Source organism: Sciurus carolinensis, chromosome 1 (assembly GCF_902686445.1).
Source record: "Sciurus carolinensis chromosome 1, mSciCar1.2, whole genome shotgun sequence".
In the NCBI taxonomy this organism is placed as follows: Eukaryota; Metazoa; Chordata; class Mammalia; order Rodentia; family Sciuridae; genus Sciurus; species Sciurus carolinensis.
Genome location: NC_062213.1, coordinates 155,107,969 through 155,130,733, shown reverse-complemented (window position 1 = coordinate 155,130,733; position 22,765 = coordinate 155,107,969). Strand labels below are relative to the sequence as shown.

Here is a 22,765-nt window from a genome sequence, read left to right as displayed (position 1 = left end):
GAGCGAAATCTCTGTCACATGCAATTGCAAAGTTCCATATTCATAAAGACACATTAACAAAGTCTTATCTAAAGAAAGGCCTCACAGAGCTTCCAAATTTTGCCTTCCGAAAAATTGCATTGTGGAGTTTATAAGTGTATTTCAGTTACTGTGATTTGTTCTATGAATGTTTCACTTAAGCTTGAAACAACATGCCTTCTTGAAATAACGCACTCTCACACAAATGTATTGCATTTACTACATATTTATGGAAAAATATATAGCTTTGGACATCATAACTTATGATAAAGAAATATATTAGTAACATTAAGGGAAAAACCATAACTAAGACCATCAAATAAATGAGTCAATAACCTCAACCTAACCCCTTTGGATGAGAGGTTAATGTTCATAAGTATGAAACTATTTTATATTTTAAGAAAATTTTTTTCTACTGTGGGGAGAATGAGATAAGCATGCTACCTCCATCTAGAGTTTATGGAGGAATAGACTAAGGACGTCTATAGGACTAGAAGCTAGCACATAAATTTAGAGTCATATGCTGAATGTAAAAAATTGAGCAAACACATTCTTCTCGTTGGCAAGGATCAGAAAAGTGAAGAAGGATGCTCATGAGGGGCCTAACTTCTTAGACTGATCATTTGGAGAATGGTAAAGGTGTTTCCAATATAATCACTCAGTGCAGTGGACAGTACCATTCCTGAGGCATCTTATCCCATCTTGTGTGTGACCCAGTACCCCACCCAGCAACAGGCTTGGCACATAATAGATGCACTATGTATTTTGTTGAACAAATGAACAAACGAATGAATGAAAAGCTTTTTGTACAATTCTCCATGTCCAATGAACTACTGCTTGGGTGTGTCAGTTAGAGTTTGGTGTAAACCAAGAACTAACTCAAGGAGGCGGTTTCCTGAAGTTAGGATTTCATGGCCAACCTTACACTGGCTCCCTTCTCTCAGCCAAAGCCAAACTCCACCCGATTTAGTCCTCCCATACATCCATCTGCCTTCAGGAAAGTGACCCAGGACCTGAGACAAAGGGGGAGAAGGGAGGAAAAAGTTCCTGAGTGTATCAGGCATTGCACCAAATGCTTAGCATATGATGACTCATTCCATTCTCACAGCTGGTTTAGGCCTCTTCCTGTTTCACAGGTGAAGAGGTGGAGACACAGCCAGCTATTTAACTTGTCTAAGATCACACTTCTAGTAAATGGCAGCCAGGATTTTTAAACAGCTGTACAACGTTGAAGTATTCCGCTGAATTTTGAATTAGTAGGAGCAACCTAGTCTATGTCATCTCAAAACCAACATCTTTTTGTTGTTATTACTCAACTGTGTGAGACTTACTCAAATTTTGTTACAAATAACCATGGCTACAGCTTAACCAAAGGAAAGAAAATGTGTTTTGGCAAATCCTACTCTTTTTTTTTGGTTTGCTTTTCTTTTTTTTTTTTCACCTAGACTTTCCTTAGGACTCTGTTGAAAGCCTACTCAGAAAAGCAGGAAGACTGAGAAAAGTGTACAAATTATAAGTTTAGAAGTTGGTAAATTTTCATAAAATGAACAGTTATTTAATCAACACTCAAACCAACAAATATATTATTCCAGACCCATAGAAAGCCTCTCAAATCCATCTTGATCACTAATCCACCCAAGATAATCATGACCTTGATTTCTAACATCATAGATTAGTTTTTGCATCTTTGGAACTTCAAATAAATTGAACCATACTTTTTTCTTGTACTTTTTAACATTTGGTTTCTTTTGCTCCACATTTATGCTTAGAAGGTAGTGTTCATTTATGCTTAGGAGATGCATGTGGCAGTTGTTCTGATTGATTTAACCACTACCATAACCTTGCAAGCAGAAACCACCCTCTGTAATGATAAGAAAGTTCAATGATGTAAAGTTGATAAACAACGGTGATTTGCATTTCTTTTCTATGTGGGGGAAGATGACAGGTTTCTGAACATACAGAGCTATTTTAAAAATGCATATAGATAGAATTTGTAGCAAATTTATATTTGAGGTATACTGTGAAGTCTTTACTTGCTAATCATGTGTATTTGGGAGCAGGGAACTTACTTTTCTGAACCTCAGTTTCCTAATCTGTATTAAGAGTGATGATATCCACTGAAGAACAAATAAAAAATTTTAGAAAGAAAAAAATGGGTGATGATATGTTGAGTTTCAATGTTAAATGATATCAAGTATGTAGAGAGGCTCTGTCTCCACTTTTTCATGAGATCGATTGGATAATGAGATCACACTTGGATGCACAGATTAAAGACCATCTTCTAGGGCACTTGCGGTCTGTTACCAGCTCAGCCATTAACTTCATAAATGCTAAAATCTCTTCCCATGTTTTCTAACTATGAACAGCTAACTATTTGTGACCAGGCAGAGGTTTCCAATGTCCTTTCCTACTGTCACCCTTCTCTGAATATGTTCTTCTTCTGAACACCACTCTTATAACACCCTCACAGGTAATGGATTTGCAAGAAATTGGACTATGAACCAAAATAGTAGATGAACTGAAAACTTATTAAAACACAAAAAAGTAAAGACATTGAATGAAAAAAGCTAACAATTTGTATAGTTGTGATTCTATTTTTATTATATACATATGAATGCACACACACACACACACACACACACACACACATACATGAATGGATACACACCAAGGGATTAGCTGTGGTAATCTCTGTTAAAAATGTGAGATTTTTATCATGTCAAAGTTATCTTCTTTGTAATTTTCTTATTTTTTACAGTGTACTTGTATCCCATCTGTAACAATAAGTGAGATATTTGCAAAAGGTGTGTAATAATTTAAAAACTATCATGTCTTTATACGTACTCTCCTATTATTCTAACTACCCCATAAGACTAGAATAATTTTCCACCTCAATTTAGAAGTAAATAAATTACTTAGGTAATTTTCCTGAGGTCACCAACTGAAGCAAGGTGCAGGATGAGAACTGTATCTGGTCTTCTGAGTAAATATTACACAGCCTCCCTTCGCTGAAGACTGCATGAGGTGGATCAGAAAAGGGAAGAGGAGACTTAAGAACTGACAACATTTAGGAAAAGCAATTATGCAACTTTAACCAGAAAAGACCCAAGTGTGAGATGCAACTTTAAATGCAGCATTTTCAGGAATACCTGAACTTAATCCTCTGTTTCACAGATCAAGATACAGTCTGGCTGGAAATCAGGAGGGGACTACTTCCTTTAATAATTTAACCTCTGACTTCTTAGCTTGTGCCTTAAGGTAAATCAGAGATAATCATACCTCTTCCATGTCTAACACACAGAGGTGTTGCAAGGATTAATGAATAGTGTGTCTGGAGCTCCTTTAAGAAAAGAGCTATTTGAATGTCACGTGTTATTTCCAGATTGATATTAATTATAGTTACTCATCCATTTTCTTCCTGTTTCTCAGGATCAAATACAATACCTACCAGACCTGCAGAAGGAAGAAAAATCTTCCTTCGCCACTCTTGTTGGAGTGAAAAAAAGAAAAGAAGGGAGGAAGGGAAGGTAGTTGGTTCTCTTGCTCTATCCCTCCGAAAATTTTTGAAACAAGAGTTGATGGAATGACCATATATGGAAACAGTACCTACTGCTATTCTTTTGAGACTTGCTTCTGCCGTGTTAAGCATTGTTTTTTCCCTCAGCACCATCTTAGGTAAGATAAGCACAGGGCCGACCTCTTTGACATACAACCCTTGTGGTTGCACAGGACCCAATGCTCAGAAGGGCTCCATGTTTGCCATCTTGAAACTCACAATTTATCTTTGAACTTGTGTTTTGTAAGTGAAATCAGATGAGACAATGGAGTGTGTGCCGATGGCACACACTTGGCTCGTGCATTATCCAACTTCCTGCCATCTGCCTGTCTTTCCTGGGCTAGTTCGCCTAGTTATTATTTATTTTGTTTTTGTTTTCTGCAGTACTGAGGGTCAAACCCAGGGTCTTGTTAATGCTAAGTAAGCACTCTACCTCTCTCCCACTAAGCTACATCCCCAGTCTTAGGTTTCAGCCATCCTTTCCCTTTGATCCCTGGTACCCCAAGAGTCTTCCAGCTCCTTCCTCCTGCCCCCACCCATGATCACTGGTTCTCTCCATCCCAAACAGGGTTCTGGGTACAAGTACAAGGAGGATCTGATTTGGGCACATGTACCTTGCAAGGTATAAGTTGGGGTATGACTGTTGTTGCTCCTACCCTGGGTTAGTAAGACTATAATGTGGTAGACAGAGACCACATCTTGGTGGGAGTGAGTCTTTCACTTACCTCTGATTCAGGTATCTAGCACATCCCAGAAAAGAAGTTGTGGTACCCTTAGGGATACACATAAATACCTTAAGGATTTTCTGCTATGGAGGGCCCACCTCTTGCTGGGGCATAGCACATCAGTCTGGCAACTGGCAAGAGAGGTACCCAGTGGTTGGTAAACTGTATATATTCCCTAAGTGGTAAGATGCAGAATCTCTGGTCTCTTGGGAGCATCTGTACTCACCTCATGGAATCCCAATGCCTGAAAGAATACGATATTAAATAAAACTCATGAAGCCATTCATCAATGGTGACAAGCATACTATAAGAATGTGAGATGTCACCAATGAATAAACCAGGATGTAGAGTGTGTGGGAAATCATCTATATTATCTTTGCAACTTCTCTGTCAGTGCAAAGGATTTTAAAATTGGAAGTTTTGGGGTAGGGGCAACCCCAGCATGACAGACAATGAAGAAAAAGAAAGGAAGAAACATCATACCTAGTACCTCTAACTGCTTTTCCCTGCACTTTCATTGTGCATTGAGCCCTGCAAATGATGCTGCAGTTCTTGATGTAAAATCCCTTGTTGCATATGAAGTTCTGCTATCTCCCTTCCAATTTCTCCTCTTGTTCTTCCTTACTCTCAGTTCTAGGCCTTTGGGTTTCTTTGAGCATCATTAATAATTACTTATAGGTATTGATCACCTACTAAGAATTGGCTACTGCACTAGGCACTTTATATATTTTATGTCATTTAATCCCCTCTTAACTTTCTGGGATAAATGTTCTTATTTGTATTTTATAAATGTAGGAAGTTGAGAAGTAGGACCATACAATAACTGGTAGAAGAGAGAGTCAATCTTCCTGAATCTTACTCCAAAACTGGTGCTTTTTGTGCAGCAGTTAGTTGCATAGGTACCATTCTGCCTCCAGATACCCAAGGTTTTACAGGCTGCTTGGGCAGGCACTTTAGTTTTCATTTCTCCAAGTATTTCTTGGGTGTCTGTAGTACCTTTGTTTATTTGGGAATAAACAAAAAAAGGATTCTTTGATATATGCAAACACTGGATATGGTGCCAGAGTTGCAAATTTGCAGCATGGAGACCAGTCCTGAGCTGCAGTGGTCACTTTCTTTGGTTGTGTCCAAGCAGGTGTTTGAGGCCTCCTACCTTGTACATTGTCCACTCTTATACCTGTGCCCTCTGCCTTGATTAGCAACTATGAAAAATGATACACAAAAGGCAGTCTTGACTGTGGATTAAGACTTTGGAAAGCGACAAATCTAACTACATAACTTCAAAATATAATAATTTTTTGCCTAAAAAGTATTGTGGTTGACCTGAAGAATAAAGGGCCGTGGTGCTAGATTCTTTAGCATCTATCAGCCAGTCCCATACCTCATTTTGGACCAAGTCTGGAAGCATAGTACTTGTCCTCTTGTGCTGTCATGGCCACAGATGAGCTGCTGGTATGCTGATATACCTTATCATTATGTCTTTGAAGAGTGCTCCTGTTTTCAGGGTTTCTGCTGGTATACTTACTGTTTTCTATGTGGTTAAAGTAGAAATCAGCTCCTTTTCCTCTTCATGAAGTAGAATCATGCTGTATCATCTTACAGTTGTTTTGCATATCTGCTGATTCAAAAGACTCTCAGCAAACTATTTACTCCTCATAGTCCTGCTGAATGCCTGATTTTAGAGCTGTAGGTTGTGAGCCAAAGGCTCCAAGACAGTGAAGCCCAAGGCATTGGGAGGTGGTTGCACTTTTTATTTTGTTAGAGGGAATGGGGATGGGAGGGCTCTGTCCCTTTGGGTAAAGTTTCCTTGGAAGAAGTGCTCTCCTTGAAGGAAACCCAGGAGGCAAGGGCGTATTTGGGGGCACACTATAGAGTGAGGAGAATCTTTGTATTGAGGCAGTATTACAAAAGTGAAGAAGAAAGCCATTAAATAAGATTTATTAAAAACACCTCGATTCTTTTCTGTACATTTTTGAGGAGTGTGAAAAAAATGGAGGAAGTTACCTCCGGTGGTTTTGTGGCTTTTCAAGTATGACATACAGGATATTGAATTTTAACCCCTCTTTATCCTGAAGTGTACCCATATTAGGGGAATGAAAAAAGAAAGGATTCTTTGAAATGTGCATCTGTGGCCAATTGATTCCATTCACTTGGAATTACACTTATTACTCCCTTTCTGCCTGAAGTATTGGAGTACCACACACATAAAATTATACATATAATAATAAAAAGCTATGTGGTCTTACTAGGATTTCTGTATGATTGTATAAAAAATGTGCTCTAAATCTGACAGGAATGTTATATTAGGACTCCAAAAGAGATTTCTTATTTTATTAGTGCCTATTGTGTGCATTCCAGAAAACTCAGCAGAGTGAATGGATGTCACTCCCCTCAAAATGTCAAGAAGTGGGAGAGCCTGATTGCTTTTTATAACTGCCTGTAGCTTCATTAATTCATCTAGGATTATAAAATTAATTTAGTATTTATTAACATAGGTTTCTTAAGTCAATAACCTGAAGTATTTGTTTAAACCCACGAACTTTTGGATATGGAATGATATGTGGTGAAAGCAAAAAGTTTTAATTGTCCAGCAAAAATGATTTTGAAAACAGTATTTTTTGTATGAAACACTTAGAAATAGTCCCAGAAAGTCTAGCTTCCTAAGACAACAAATCAGAGCCCCCAACTTTAATTAAAATGAAAATCTGCAGCGGTCACATCTGGCTCCACCTGAAAGTCCGGTTCAGAATTTCCCTGTGACCCTGGCACTTGCAGGAGGGAAGTTTTACTTTGTTTAGTATAACAAGAGCTGCAGGACTCCCAGGCCAATAAACGTGTTCACGTAAAACTCCAGACAGTTTCTCCTAGACTGAAGTCTTATCAGGGAGACCTGGCTTTGCCTTTAGTTAAAGGTGAGATTCAGGGAAGAGAAAGGAGTAGTGAACGCCCCTCATTTGTGCGGGTCAGTGTTTGCTGAATCCACAGTTACTCCAACACGAACACACTCCCGGAATGAATGACTGCTTAGCCTTTGAACCGAGTGGTCAAAGGGTTCTCCCCAGCTTTCCACTGTCTGTTTCATTTAGAAGAAAAGCAAAATGAGGAAAAGCTTTCCTCATTTCTCCTCTCGACTGCAAACACTGAGAAATGACCTCACGCACCCTAAAGCGCCCCGGGATGACTAAGGCAGAGAGAGCCTGAGAAAATCTTCCCTTCTTCTGCCTTTAGTTTTAGGGCACATGTATGCAGATGAGCGTATAAAAGAAGTTTCCCCCGCCTTCTTCCTCAGAGGAAGTTTCTTGGTAGATCACTGACACCTCATCCAGGCGGAGGTGGGGGGGGCAGGGGGTGAAAACTTGGCACCAGCCGTCCCAGGCAGAGCACCACGGTGATTTGTTCTCCTGGTGGAGAGAACTGGAAGGAAGGAGTCGGCAAGCAAATAATGAAGGAACAAGGGGGCACCTTCAGCAGCGCCGCGATCAGCAGTGGCAGCGTTGACTCTGCTATGGACAGCCTGCAGCCGCTCCAGCCTAACTACATGTCTGTGTGTTTGTTTGCAGAAGAATCTTATCAAAAATTAGCAATGGAAACGCTGGAGGAACTAGACTGGTGCTTAGACCAGCTAGAGACCATACAGACCTACCGCTCTGTCAGTGAGATGGCTTCTAACAAGGTAAGCGACGACCACTTTCTACATTAAAGTATGACGGGCGCCCAGAGTTCCGGCTCCCTGTGCCTGGGTCTGCAGCAGCATGTAGTAGGCAGCACAAGTGACTGTCAGACTGCTGAGCTCTCAGGAGTCGGTTCCAAAGGGCCACGCTTTGTGTCTTGGTGTGATAGCAAAAGTGTAGCTTTATTCCCAGAAACCAAGCTTCTCTAATGATGCAGTTTAGAATATGTTCAAGGTGAAGGATAAACCCTCCAAGCCAGTATACAAATGACAGTGCCTCTTTTCTTAAAATTTTACAATTATCAGAAAACTAAAATCTGAATCAGAGTCCATAGGGGGCTGCACTGCAGTAAGGTGATTGCATATATATATTTATATATATGCATATATATATTTATATATATTGCATATATATATTTATATATATATATATATATATGACAAGAAATTAATTCAACCTTCTTATATTGATGGGAGAAAATGATTTGCTCTTAAGTTTGATAAATACTTTCTAAGAAGGACTTTTGGAGGCTTTCTACTGTTTCTTTCCCCATGCTGACGTGACCTAAGATAAAAAAGAAACAATATACCTTGTTCCCAATGACAGAGTTTTTTTTTTAAAGTTTGCTGATCTTCAAAGTTGAATCATTTGAAATTAAGGTCTACCCATACTGCCAAAAAATAGGTTTATTTACAATCTCCAGACAAAACGTAGTTTTGAAGAGCCTTAATTATCTATCATTATCTCATTTGTTTAATTAACACCTGGACTTAGGGTGCTAATTTATGTAGGTTATATATCGAGAGTTGTTGCTTGTTGTTTGTTTGTGTTTTTTTTGTCCCTTGGAAAATGCTGGTGCTCTCTCTCTCTCTCTCTCTCTCTCTCTCTCTCTCTCTATATATATATATATATATATATATATATATATATATAATGTGTACATATATATGCATATGTGCATATATATGTATGTGTGTGTGTGTGTGTGTGTGTGTGTGTGTATTACACTTTGATGGAAAGTCTTGGCCCTATTCCCTCGCAAGAGCACCTTTTCAGAGTTCCCAATCATTCTAGCCTGAGGCATGGTGTTATTGTCTTACATTTCTGAGGCTGGGAAGAGGTTTTGCTCAGCACCTGCCAGCCTGCCCTTTCCAGCCCTGAGGTGCACTGGTGAATGTGTGTCTCTCCTCCCTCTTTCCTGGGGTTAAAGAATCACCTTTGGATTGAGGCTGACTGGCTCCTGTTCAAAAGATCTGAGCAGAGGAAGCTGTGCAGCCTTAGGAGGTCCTGAAGGAGGATGGGGGAATGGGGGGGCTCTTCTTATTCTGGAACTCTTTGTTTGTTTATTGGTTGATAAAAGGGCAAAGTAAGTCTCTTTCTGAATTGTAACTCAGAGTTCAGGTTGGCAGGGGAACAAAACAAAAGGGCACCCTTGAGGTTTAAATATCATTTACTGACTTCTCTGAAACTCTCAGATGAGTGCTAACTTCTGGGACTTTCCAGGCTGGTATAAAACCCAACCAACCGCTTCCTCAGGAGGGAGCTAACCTATGTAACTTCTCCAAATCACAATACATGGGATTCTACATAGAAAGACTTTCTTACAAGCTTAGCCTACTTGGAAGCATTAACAAATACTCTTGTCTCTGAATTTGTGATACTTGATAGCAGTACAAGATGTAGATCCAATTTAGGGGTGATTTTTTTCAGCAGGTTTCATCTTAGAGGACATGGTGAACTTCTGGAGTCACCAAGATAAAGCAGGCGACTAACTCCAAAAGGAGACAAAGAATGCTCACAGGGCAACTACAGATTGCCATTATTGTTCAACTTGAGTATTGAGGCATTATAGCATTTTAACAATAGCACCTGGAATGCTGACATTAGACATTGTCTGACTTCCAAATTAATTGAAGATAATTTCATATTCAGTATATTACTTTATAAGACTTGAGACCAGGGGCTGTGTGGGTCCTGGTGAGAATTCCAACCCCTCAGGCTTCTACTCCTCCTTTATGGTGCCCTGTGCAGGAAACAATGAAAGTTGAATAGAGCTAACCCCAAAGAAAGGGCTAAAGCTCAATGATGACACAGCTCAAGTAGAGCCATATCGCTCACCGATTTTCAAATTCTAGAGCAAGGTTGTAGAGCAAAGCAATTATCCAGCACATAAATGATCCCCACCCAAAGGGTGAAGTCGATTTCAATTTTTGATAAAATAACTCTTTTTCTTTAGCTAAAAGGTCTCTTTTTATTTACCTAGTCTTAATCTGAATCATTCAGATAGTTGAATTGGGTAAAGCTCAAGTATAACGTAAACCACAGCACATGTGATACAATAGCATGAGAATGTTTTTGTGACCACCAAAAAAACTTGATTTATACTGGTCTTGGGGGGAACTGAATTGTCTATGATAAAAATAATATTCCACATTCAACTTTAAATTTTGTCAAAATTACTTGAGATTTCCATCCAAATTCTCATTTAGAAGTGTCATCCTCACTATCATGATATACCATGCAGCTGCTGGATCTGGTCATTTGTCACTTCCTTTCACTGAACAAAGGAACCATAGCAAATCTGAGTTACAGAATTGGTAGTGAGTGTAAATATATTTTATAGAGGGAGCATAAAAAGTACAGGCTTCTGAATTGAAAAATCGAGGTTATAATCCTGTCTGTTCCATTTAGTAATCAGTTTGACTAGGACTGAATTCCTTAACTGCTCTAAGACTCGATTTTCTCATCTGTAAAACAGGGATAAATGTGGTATACCTCCCTTATGAAGGTTGCTGTATAATTGAGATAAAGCATGTTATATGGAACCTGACCAATAGGAAAAATTCAGTAGATGATTAATTATTAATAGCATCCACTACATTTTTGCAAAAAAGAATCTGTGTTCCTACTTCTGGTTCAGCCAAGTGACCACTGAGTTTTGTTTGTGATGTCTGAATTTTAGATTGCAGACAGGAGAGCCAGAGTCATACAAAAGGGGCATGTGCAGATGACATACATGCTGGTTGACATGCAAATGGTGGAGAGTCAACTGTCTATGGTGGGAAAAGCAAGCTGTCTAGCATGTTTGTCTCATCTGGATAGCGTTGCACTTTTGTTTGTTTATTTGTTTTCTTTAACCCTTCTGCAGTCTAAAGAAACGTGAGTGACTCAAAGATTATAACTGCCTTTCCCAAGTGTACCTCAAAGCCCAGGGAGTTAGATAAGGAACTACTTCTTTTTGATTTACAAGACCATAATCTTCTCCTTCACCCAAGTTTTCTTGATCCCTTAAAGCTGACCACAGGTCAAATGGAATTTGAAAAGCTTAGAAAAAGTTGTAGCCAGGTGGGTTAGTGTTATAGGTCTTCTTCTCAAAATAAATAAATAAATAAATATGAAGATGGAATTCGGTCGGCAGGAGTTTACAAGACAATGACACTGTTTTTCATGATGGGATGGCTGTCTAGTCAATCTTCTGCCTGCCGCTCAAGTTCAGTTAGATGCGTTAGAGTGTTTTGCTTAAACCGATCGCCTTCTTTAGATGTGTTCATTAAGTTTTGTGTTCCAACTTTCATCACCTCCTGAATTAGAAGAATTGTCTTACGCTTCAGCAAAATGCCTCAAAGCATGAGTTCCTCAGTGGCAAAACAGTCTGATGTTTTGAAAACAGGATGCTTTGGCTCTGCGGCATAAAAAGAGGAACGGAAAGAGAAACAGTATAGAAAGGAAGAAAGCAAACAGCCTCAGCAGGATCCCCAGCCCAACAACGGCATAAACAGTGACCTGTCTTTCTGACCTTCACTATGGCTCAGTTCCTGACCTCCTGTCGCCAAAGCCAACCAACGTCATTGGAGGAGGATAGGGGGAATGGCGCAGCTGCTGTGAGGGTGACTAGAATTTCCTGTCTCCTTCCTGACAGTCAGAAAAGTACAGGGTTGCAACAACAGTGGCTGAGGAAGGACCAACCCAGAACAACCCCAGGGAGGTGTCTTATGATGATTGACAGGGGAAGGGGGAGGTGGTCCCTTACCTATTTTACTGAGAAATATGGGCTCTCACCTAGGATTTTTCAGGTGAAAAATGTGGAAGGGGTCACTGGTACCCAGGATGTTGACATTTGTCAAAAGATGAACATGCCATGCTCGTCAGTAAGGAGCTATGTTCCAGCAACCAGCCACTGTCCTAACTGCCCCCCAAATGCTCTCCTTTGACCTTTTCTTTCTCTGCTAGCTTTGCCCTGGGGCAATTTTATGTGCACAACAAAGTTGTGAAAATGGATGTTCTGTTATTGAAAAGTGTGGTACTGGATATCAATACTTTCTTTAGAATAAAGTGTTAGGACTTGGCACTTAGTAAAGGTTTGCTGAGGCAACCTACCAGATAGGAACAGGAGACGGGCAGTCCTTTCTTAAAGCTTCATGAAATCAGCTACAGACACCATTGCTGGAGAAGTGAGTCCTCCTGGCTGTGCAGCTTTATTTTTCCAGTGTTCCAGAAGTAGCTGTACTGGAATAGCAAACACTGAGCATAAAAGCAACTAATTGTCCATGCTCTTGAATGGGAGCCAGGTTGCATGACACTAGAAGGTGATCACGACAGGCCGATTGCCCTAATGTTGGGTGAATCATTTTTTTATATAAATGAACAATGAATAACTGTGGGAAATATTGGATCCAGCAGAACTGAAAGGAAATAGATATTTGGGACATCTGATTCACCTTAGAACTCTTTCAGTTGATTGTGTGCAGGAAACCAGTTGCTGAAAGGGTTAAGTGCCACTTTTGCCTGAAATTCAGTGATATGATTAGAGCAGTAACACCCCTTAGTAACAAGAGGGGTCCTTTTCCTAGACCCCATGCTCTAAGAGAGACTTGGCCTGGGCTTCCTCCAGTTGCCTTCTGGTCCAGGAGATGAGGAGTTAGGACTAAGGAACAGATGTGTTCACCCCTCTAGACCACCCTGCATCTTCTAAACTTCCATTGTCTGCTCAAATAACTGTGACCCCATGCCCAGGGCCTCTTCCTTGAATGTACTGCAGGAGTGCTCACCCTTGGACCCAGCAGCCGAGAGGCAACAACTTGGGATCTGGGAGAATTGTGGGGGAAAAGCTTGGACACACAGGCTGTGGCAGAAGATTCACACAGGCCTGCACTTGAGGTCCACAGTGGTGGGAAAGAGGCCAAGGAGTTAGCCAAAAGCTAGGTGCCCCTGCACTGCCATATCTAAGAAGTTCAAGAATTCTCAACTCAGTCTGACCTTCCAACTATGATGAAGGAATATCTGTCAAGGTAGGAGTTTAGGAGATAGCTTAATTGACATCTTCATATATTTAGGTTTAGAATATGGCCCACAAATGTTAGAGAAGACCTTGAATTAGAGGGTAGTTCTGACAGTCAAGTGGGCCCACGTGGATTTTTTTATTTGACTTCTCTCTCTTTACTGGTCACATTTATACAGAATAAAGTATGAAGGCAGCTCAGGATGAGAATGAGAAGAGCTCAGGAATAGGCCATGAGTTTGAGTTCTAGCTCTGCCTGAAGTTAGGTACATTACTAAGGACAATTACATTATTTTGATCTCCACATTTTTAGTATCTCTGAAACATAATAGTTGAAGAAGATTATCTCCATGGTCTCCTTCGGCTCCTGTATTCATTGATAGAATAATAATGATAAATAAACTACTTTTACAGGTGTAGTCTCTGCAGACATTGTACTAAGCTCTTTCCCTACATTCTCTCATTAATGCTTACAGCAATCCTTGGAAATAGGCACTATTATTACCCCTTTTTACAGATGAGTGAAGCGAGGCTGAGAGAGTAGAAATAACTTACCCAAGGTAATAAATGAGAGCCACAGCTGGGAGTATAGTTTGGTGATTTGAGTGCTTGCTTAGCATGTGTGAGGCTCTGAATTTAATCCCTACCAACATACACACACACACAAATTTTTTTCCTTGGGGCTTGGGATATTGTTCAGTGGTATAGTACTTGCCCAGCATGCACGAGGTTCTGGATTCTATCCCCATTACCACCAAATGAAAAAAACAATGGGAGGCAGGATTCATACCCAGGGCTATCTGGCTCAAAATCAATGAGACTAATGAAACAGATAAATGTAGAAAAAAGTTTGGAGGTATTTACTAATTCTTCTAAGGGAATTTTGTAGTAGTTGGTGGGAGGTCTTATTCTTCTAATTCTGGCCATCATTGGTTACATCTTGTTCAAAATTCTAATCTGCCAACAACCATAGTCTCCTTCTCTAGGCCAGCCATTCATCATTCTAAGCTCAGTCTCGGCTTGGAAGCAGAATCCACTACATAGATAAGGGGGAAGAATTATAGTTATAGGGAATTGTTCTAACGCACTCATACGAATGTAAATAGCAATATTAAACACATCCACAGTTTCTTGTGGATCAGTGTGCTAAATGCAAGACCTATTTGTTTTCTAAAATTCTCTAACATGGCCTAAGATAAGATAATAAAATTTGGCTTAAAGTGCCCTAGTCTACTTCAAAATTCTCTTTTTCTTCCCTGCTTTCCAAGATAAAAAAAGAAAATATAGAGAAACTATTCTGCTATTCTTATTTTTTAAGAATTTTTATTATCATTCAAATTATTGAACAATTCCATCAAGTACTATATCCCTTCCAATGCATGCAATTTGACCATAAAACAGAGACTTGATGCCTTAGTAGCAATGATACACAGGCAAATTGCCTCAGAGTAACCTATAGACTCTTTCCCTATTCTTTCTCTTCAAACAGAGAAAATTAGCTGATTAGACTTTATGTATTATTGTTGCAATTACTCTTTCTATAACAAAATAGAGTTCTATTATTAAGTGCGGTTCAATAATTCAAGTTCTAGTCTTATCAAAACCCAGCAAATTATTTAGAAGTTATTTAGTGCTTTGTAATAAATTTGATTTGTAATCTATTTTGATGAATTAAATGTTTTTGCATTGATATGTATATAGAACCATTTCATTCACAGAATTCTAATCCATTTAGTCCAAGCTTTCTGCTAATTCACTTGAAAGTTCCCAAGTGGGCAAATCTCTAAAATGCAAATGGAAAGGAAGTGAGAGGTATCACCTGTGATTGTTGTAACTGTGGCTACCTGACAGGAGGACATTATAGCCTCAAAACCTAATAAATATGTCATTTTCATGAGGGGAGCCTTACTATCCACCTGGAAAAAACATTCAGATAGTTATGTTTAGATGGTCCAATATAAATCTTGAACACTAGTCTTCGCAATACATTAATGGAATAAATGTTTGATTTTGATCATTCATGCTTTCTTCTTATATACATCCCCATCTAAAAACCCATCAAGTTATGTGACATTGTTATCTAGGAAAGGAAAGCTAGGGGCGGAGCTTGCTCTGGCACTGTTTACTTCGAAGTAAGAGTGGCTCAGTAGTGCAGAAAGCTCAACTCTCTGGAAGCCAGAACTTACTAAACCAGACAATGCCAGGGCAAACTTGCGCCACAGTCAATAGGTGTCACACTCCTGCAGGCACCGTGCCAACTGTTGATGTGCCTCCCTGCACATCCCTTCACTTGAGCCTTTTTCCAGGGAACTGCCAGCCCCCTCTGTCTTGCCCACTTGTACGTGATGTTTCCCTCCACTGGTGCCAAACTGTTTAGTCTCTTGGATATTTTACTGTAACTTCCTTTGTTTGATTTACTTTAAAGTAGCCAAGTGCTTCCACAAAGAAAGGACTGTTAAGTTATTTAGAAATGAAGAAGACAGTAAAACTCCTGTTCCTTTTGTTTCTGTTTTGGGAAGTGCTTGATAGTTTTTTCCTCTTTATGGAGTCCATTTTAAAGCTATAAACCATGCAATTCTGCTCATCAGTCACATTTTCCCTTCCGCTAATTACTTGCAATTTAAAAATACATCACTTTACAAACCTAAAGCCCTCAGAGATTAAAGTTTAGCAAGCTTATTAAAGTAAAACTCATCTTCGTATCTCAGTCACTTTTCATCTTTTAATTTTATCTATTAAAAATATAGAGAATTTTGTATTGATTAAGAAAAGCCTTAAATGACTGTGTTCCCTTCTTTCTTTGCTCATATTACATTGCATGATCTTAAACCTTAACCAACAATAAGAATGAATTTGGAGTGCAGATGCCTGAAAGTACAAATGATTAGACTAATCAAAACATTTTATATTTAAAACAAGTGTTGGCATCTGATACCTGAAAATAAAATTTTTAAATAATTATTTTGGAAATAAAACAGTAAGGAAGATATTGTCACTAAATAAAAATACCTTTCCAATTCAATCATATTAGCTATGCAAAAATTGATCAGACAGGACAGAGTAATATGTTAAATTGGCAACTATTTAATGTCTGTGGACACTGATGATGGTAACATTTGATAAATCAAACCAACAAAAAGATTCAAATATTTTATTTCTAATTATAGTTTTATAGAGTTGTTACTAGACAAAACTCCTAGAACTTTAAAGCCAGAAGGAGTCTTAAATACTATCTATTTGAAGTCATTCTACAGATGAGAAAACGAAGGTATAGATTTTCTCATTAACAAAAAGTGAGGACTAAGTATCTAAGGTACTCTAGAGAACTTTGTAAAATATAAAGCACAATCTTGCTGAAAAGTAATTTTGTTATGGCATGAGTTCTCCAGAGTTATGAGCATAATTAGTGGGACTGTGGTACCAGGATATGGGTCCAAGTCCAACTTGCCATTCGTCTTCAACAAAAGTCTAGATTATGCTCATAAAAGACATTGGACAGTCCCTCTTTAGTTTGCATTGATTTTTAACTTTATTATTCTCCATTTGTCTTTTCTGAATAAAAGTTATATGTGTCTTAAAGGATCCAAATAAAATGAAAAAATTTAGTATACTGAAAATTTGGTGATCAAAATACAGCAGGAAATTTTTGGAATGAGTTACTTTAAATGCCATTAGCAATAGTTGCTTTTCTTTACTTTTTGCTATTTTCATTTCTGAATTTTAAAAAATAAAACAAAAATGTAAAACAGAAAAAAAAATTCTCATCTTACAAAGGCAACCAGGGTTAGAATTTTCATCCTCCATTAAAATGTTGCCCTATAGATAATATATTTCCAACTTTTCCAGTTAATACAATAACCTCTCTCTTCTGGTAATTAATTTCCATTACTAATATTTAATGTCTATATGATATTCAATTGTAAAAAAATGTTCTGTTAATAACTTATTCAATTTGTAATTAATGTTTTCAGTTTTCCATCATTATAACTTTCTACTATCTCTGGTTATCTTCTCACTTTAGGTTAGAATCCCACAAATGGAATTAATGGGTTAAAAGGCATGAACATTTTAAAGGCTTTTGATCCTTGTTTGCTTTCTTACTAATCCCATTGCCAGAGTTTAAGTAGTAAAAATCCTGTGGTTAGTGTAATTTCCTTTAGCTTTTTCTGTTTCTTTCTTTGCTCTCTTTAAACTGAAGATGATAAATTGGAGTGTTTTACCTACTGGTGAGAAAGTAGCCAAGCCTTAGATTCTTTCCAACACTCAGCAGAGCTGTTAACTGGGAAGTTGAAATCAAGATGCTAGTTGGAACCTCTCCCCACACCTTAGAATGTTTTTGCCCAATGGCTTAGTGAGAAGCTCTTGCTACTCAACTGATTTCTTGATTCTTGAATCATATTGCCAAAATTCTGGTTAGGTTCAATAGTATTGGCAGCTACATATTGAGAAACAATAGCAATGTAATGAATGCCTTGTATGCATTTTAAATATTGATAGCATGAGAAATGGGTATTCTACATAAACCACAGCATATAGAGATATATTTTTATGTATTTATGTACAAATATATAATAACAAATCCAACCATTATGTACAACTATAATGCACCAGTAAAAAATATGGAAAAAAAATTAATGAAATTTTGATATGTGCTACAATATGAATGAACCTTGAAAACACTATGCAAAGTAAAATAAACCAGAGACCAAAGGACAAAAAAGAGATTTTTTTCATGTATTTAGTTAGCTTAAGAGGAGTTTTAGTATTTGTTCAGTATTTAGACCTCTGAGTTAATCATATATTGCAAATATTTTATCATAAAATTTGTGTAGATAATGCTCTATTAATCTATGTATTTAAAGTGAGGCGAATAAATGAAGAGAAAATGACTCAGGGAGAATTCTTGGTATGATGTTATTAAGAGAAATTGTTCCATGCCTAACAGATTCTTGACATTTTAACTTTCCCTCTTTCAGTATCTCCTCATTTGTAATAATTGTTTATATTTTAAAGTAGGTCAAAGTAAGAAAAAAATTCTTAACACATAATGTAAGAAATGAGAAGAAAATTCCTAATTCCTGATTGGGTAAAAATGTTTGGTGTTCTGTCTATTGGGGTAGGATACAAAAAAATTTGAACAAAAAAGCTAAAATATTTAAAAGTCAATTCCACCGGGAGGTAAATCATTTTAGAGCCAGAGTAATCATGTTAGTGTAAGAGAGGAATAAACACAGGTGGAAATAATGAGTAGCTCCTGTTCATCAAATGGCAGGCTTCCAATTTCCTTTCTACCCTTGATGTCAGACCATCTATTAAAAACATGACTTAAGAATATTAGTAAAATTTTATTATCACTTAAGAATGGATGTAACTTCATCATCTAGAAAACTTCCCCTTGCCTCACACACATCACCCTACCGCTGGTATGTAAACTTCTTGGCTTTCTTTTTTGACATCTGCCTACACTAGTCTTTCTCAGATGTCCATACCATTCTCTTATGATATTTATTAGTAAATATCATAGCTAACATTTCAGTTATCTGGAATTTTAGTTGTGTCTGCTCCAGATTGTAAACTCTTAAGGCTTGAAGTCAGGTTTTGGAATACCTAGGACTCCACTTGTCTTACAGTATTAGGTTCAAAAGCATCCAGGAGGCCTCTCTCTTTCTGTTTAATTGTAAGGAGGGAAGTGAAAAGCAAATGAAAGCTTTTGTCATTTGGTGGTAGTTCTTTTTTGGTTTGTTTCATTTTAGAAAGATACATGCAGTTCTACTTGATTTGCTCATTTAAGACATTTGTTGATATAAGAACTTTGGATAGATTATTCTGCCTCTAATCAATAGTAGGACAGGAAGTACCCTCACTGATAGGCACAACACAGTACTTAAGAGGAAAATATTTTAGCGTTTTTAAAAAACTTAAATTTATGGAACATCTTTAGACTATGCAGTGTACATTTCCAATATACTTTTTTTTTGTTGCTGTTTTCTTTATTCAGCTCTGGGGATTAATCCCAGGATCTGCCACTGAGCTAGTCCCCCAGACCTTTTTATTTTTTTATTTTGAGACAGTGCCTTCCTGAGTTGCCAAGGCTGCCCTCAAACTTGCAATCCTCCTTCCTCAGTCTCCCAGATAGTTCCACTATACCTCTGCACATATATTTGATATGAGAAACTAGGGACCCTCTGATGCATCTCTAATGAAATAGACTCTAACTCCCACTCTGGCTATTCCACTCATAGATGACAGTTTAACTGGATAGATGCTCCCATTTGCCAACCAAGCTGAAAGGACAAGTGTCCTCCTGGCTTGCAGCCCCTCCCTGTCCATTGTGATTGCTACTGCTGGCTCTATTCTGTAATTGAGATGATTTAGATATGTCTGTGCTTGCTGATGCAATGGGTATGTTTTTCTTGGCTAGGCCAGTACATTATTTGTGTGCTCATCAGGGTGAGCTGCCACTGAATTTTTTCTTGCTGTTTTACATTCAAGATCTGATTTCACAAACTTATTTGCATCTTTCTTATCCATTGTATGAAAGCTTCCTTGAGAATATCTCAAGATTTCCCAGAGTTGTTTTTTAAAAATTTTTAAATCAGTATCATTTAATTCTCAAGAATTTGGGAGTTTTAATGGGAATTAATTAAAATTACTTTTACTTATAGTCTTCTTTTGTATGATTAAACTCTCAAGATTGTTGTCTAATGTTGGTTTTTATGTCTGACACAGTAAAATTTGCAAACTGAAATATATGTCTTTTCAAGAAAGACTCTTAATAAATTGCTAAAATAGGAGAACTTTGCCAAAAATAAAAATATGAACCCCTGGGCAAGAGTAGATTCTTTTATTTTTAAAGTATGGTAAATATTTCTAATTAAATTAGTAAAATATGAGCTCCTTTTCATAAGTACACATTAGTTAGGAGAAAACTCAGAAAGTATTTTTTTTCTGTTTTGATCACTGTTTTTCAAATCTAATAACATGATCTAAAACTACATTTCCCAGAAAACTCTGCATCTGCCTAAGAGAAAACTGGTTATGGGCCAACAGAGATTTCTAAGGCCCATTTCTTCTTTTAAGACTTATTTTCTCTGAAATCTTCCTGTGGTACCAGGATAGAATATTAAATAAAGAGTCATTCTCTTGAAGTGTATGGCTCTGTCTTATTTTCATGTTGCTAGATCCACTGTAGTACAGTAATGAAACATACCTGGAGCCTGCTTCCCACTGTTCTCACAGGATGCTCCCATGAGCAAAGTCCTATCATATCCCATTTCCAGATGCAAAATGAAGACTCAAATGGAAGAACCAATTTGTACAGACCATTTTGCTACTAAATCTTGAGACTTAGACTGAAATATTGTTCTCCTTGCTCAATGATTTAAAAATAAAAACTATAGGGAAATCCCCAGGGTAATTTATTATATTACATAACTTGTTAACAACACACATAAAAAATTTTGATGTTAGAGGTCAACCAAGTCTCCTTATAATTTTTAGACTTTGGTTTAGATGTTCTCTCCTTAAATAGACTTTCTGTAAAGTTACCCTAACTCAATAGCTTGTTGGTATTACAATATATGTTTTTGTCTTTGGTTGTAAAAGTTGGTTTTTACTCATCACCTCCATTAGTTGTAAAGTCATGGAAGCACGTCCACCATGTTCATTATTGTTCTCTCGGCATTTAGAATAGCTCTAAGTACATGATAGACATTGAAATACACATTTTAAATAAGTATGCATTGTATAAGGTTCAGAAACTTAATCTAATTTGTTCAGAATCCAATATGTGATCAGTGGAAAATGCATTAGAACCCAGGAATCCTGTTTCCTTTCGTGCTACACATAGTTACTTGCCATTCCTAATTCAAGTTTTTCTAAGTGTTAGGTTAGATGAGAAACTCCAATTTAGTTCACAATGACTCCTCAAAGTACTCTGGAAGGGTAACATATATTAGTTAATTGAATGTAATTGGTGTGTGAAATGGAATGGACAGGAGGAAGCACATTTCTGAGGCCTCCTCCTAGTATTCCATCCAACCCTGATAATGAACAGCAAAATTTTCAGGGCCAGATGTTCTTATGAGAAGAAATGTGAAGTACATCTTTGGTCTTGTGTATGTGTGTGTGTGTGTGTGTGTGTGTGTGTGTGTGTGTGTGTGTGTATGCGCTTGTATTTGGTTGTTGGTTTGGTTCAGCACTGTTTGGTTTACCTTTTTATTAAAACACCCGCATCCTATGGACAAGAGTCTAAGCCTTCCAGAGCCTGGCAGTGGCTGTTGCGCAGTCCTTGGGGAGCTTACTCAGGAGCATGTCTGAAATTCAGCCGTTCTCCATATCTCTTGTATCTGGAGAAGAGTAGCCTAATCATGTTGCTATGGTTGGTTGTGTTTTTCTTCCCTGGCTTCCCTCAACCCAGCTGCATATGCAATCAGTTCATATCTGTTACAGGATTAATCTGCCAAAATCTGAGCAAAATGCGTATTTGGTGCAGTTCCTTATGACAGGGACTTTGTGGGTTTTTTGTGGCTTTGGCCAATATAAGTAAAGCTTTGAAGTCTCTTAATTTGAGGAAACTGGCTACCTCAAGGATGCGTGAATGGATGAAATATCAATAACTAGACCTCTCCAGATAGGCTTTTTATTTTTTATGGTATAGCGTCGACATAAAACCATTTTGAGAAATGGTTTTCATTTGACGTGCTTCATCTATCTTTCTGGTCATTCTGGTTTACACTCCTTAGCCTGTTGAATAATCTTAATGTCAACCAGTGAGTCTGAGCTTTTATGAGTAACTCCTGTGTCACATAAGCTGAGTGACACTGCACTGCGTCAACACTTGCAGCACTGTGTTATAGGAATCCTGCACTTAATTATATAAACCACTGCCAACAATGAAAAGACTTTAGGTGCCAAAGAGCCAACTGAAACCTCCACCCCAAAGTAAGTCCAGAGTGAGGAAAGTACCATGAGTTCAGATTTTTTTTAAATTCAGAGGCAAAACAGCTTCAAGTACAAATCCTGTGGAATGAAGGGCACCCACTAGGTCTCAAACACCTTGCCAACCACTCTACAATCTATTTGGTTTACCTTTTTATTACAAAGCCCACATCCTTATGGACAAGAATCTAAGCCCTCCAGAGACTGGCAGTGACTGTTGTACAGTCCTCAGGGAGCTTACTCAGGAGCATGTGTTTTAGAGAAAACTTAGTCTCCAAGTGAACCAATGACTTCTCAGACTAAGTTATAGTGCAGGAGTTTATTTTCATACTCAGGTACTGTTGTAAATTTGGGTTTGCTGTTTGGGTCTGCTCTGTGCTGTTAGAGCCCACTAATAAGGCATGCCTGTAACCAGCACCTGTCTTCATGTCTGAGCTATGTAGCCAACTCTGAACTTCCTCTGTCAGTCTGCCATGAACCCAACAAACCTGTACATCTTGGGGTGCAATGTTCTTCAAAACATGCCTCCATCTCTTCTAAATTCCGGTAGCTATAATAGGAAAAGTAAAATATGGAA

At 38.0% G+C, this 22,765-nt stretch overlaps 1 protein-coding gene across 4 annotated transcripts in view; it reads left to right on the top strand.

Moving 5' to 3' along the window:
- Positions 1-22,765, top strand: part of Pde4b (phosphodiesterase 4B) — a 444,794-nt gene that overhangs the window by 395,144 nt on the left and 26,885 nt on the right. For 3 of the 4 annotated variants that reach the window (XM_047544279.1, XM_047544290.1, XM_047544300.1), the window contains one exon: positions 7,860-7,972. In XM_047544279.1, the coding sequence (XP_047400235.1) occupies positions 7,860-7,972 (113 nt within the window). Of the gene's footprint in view, positions 1-7,828; positions 7,973-22,765 lie in introns of all 4 variants that reach the window. The other variant, XM_047544318.1, reaches the window with a different exon arrangement.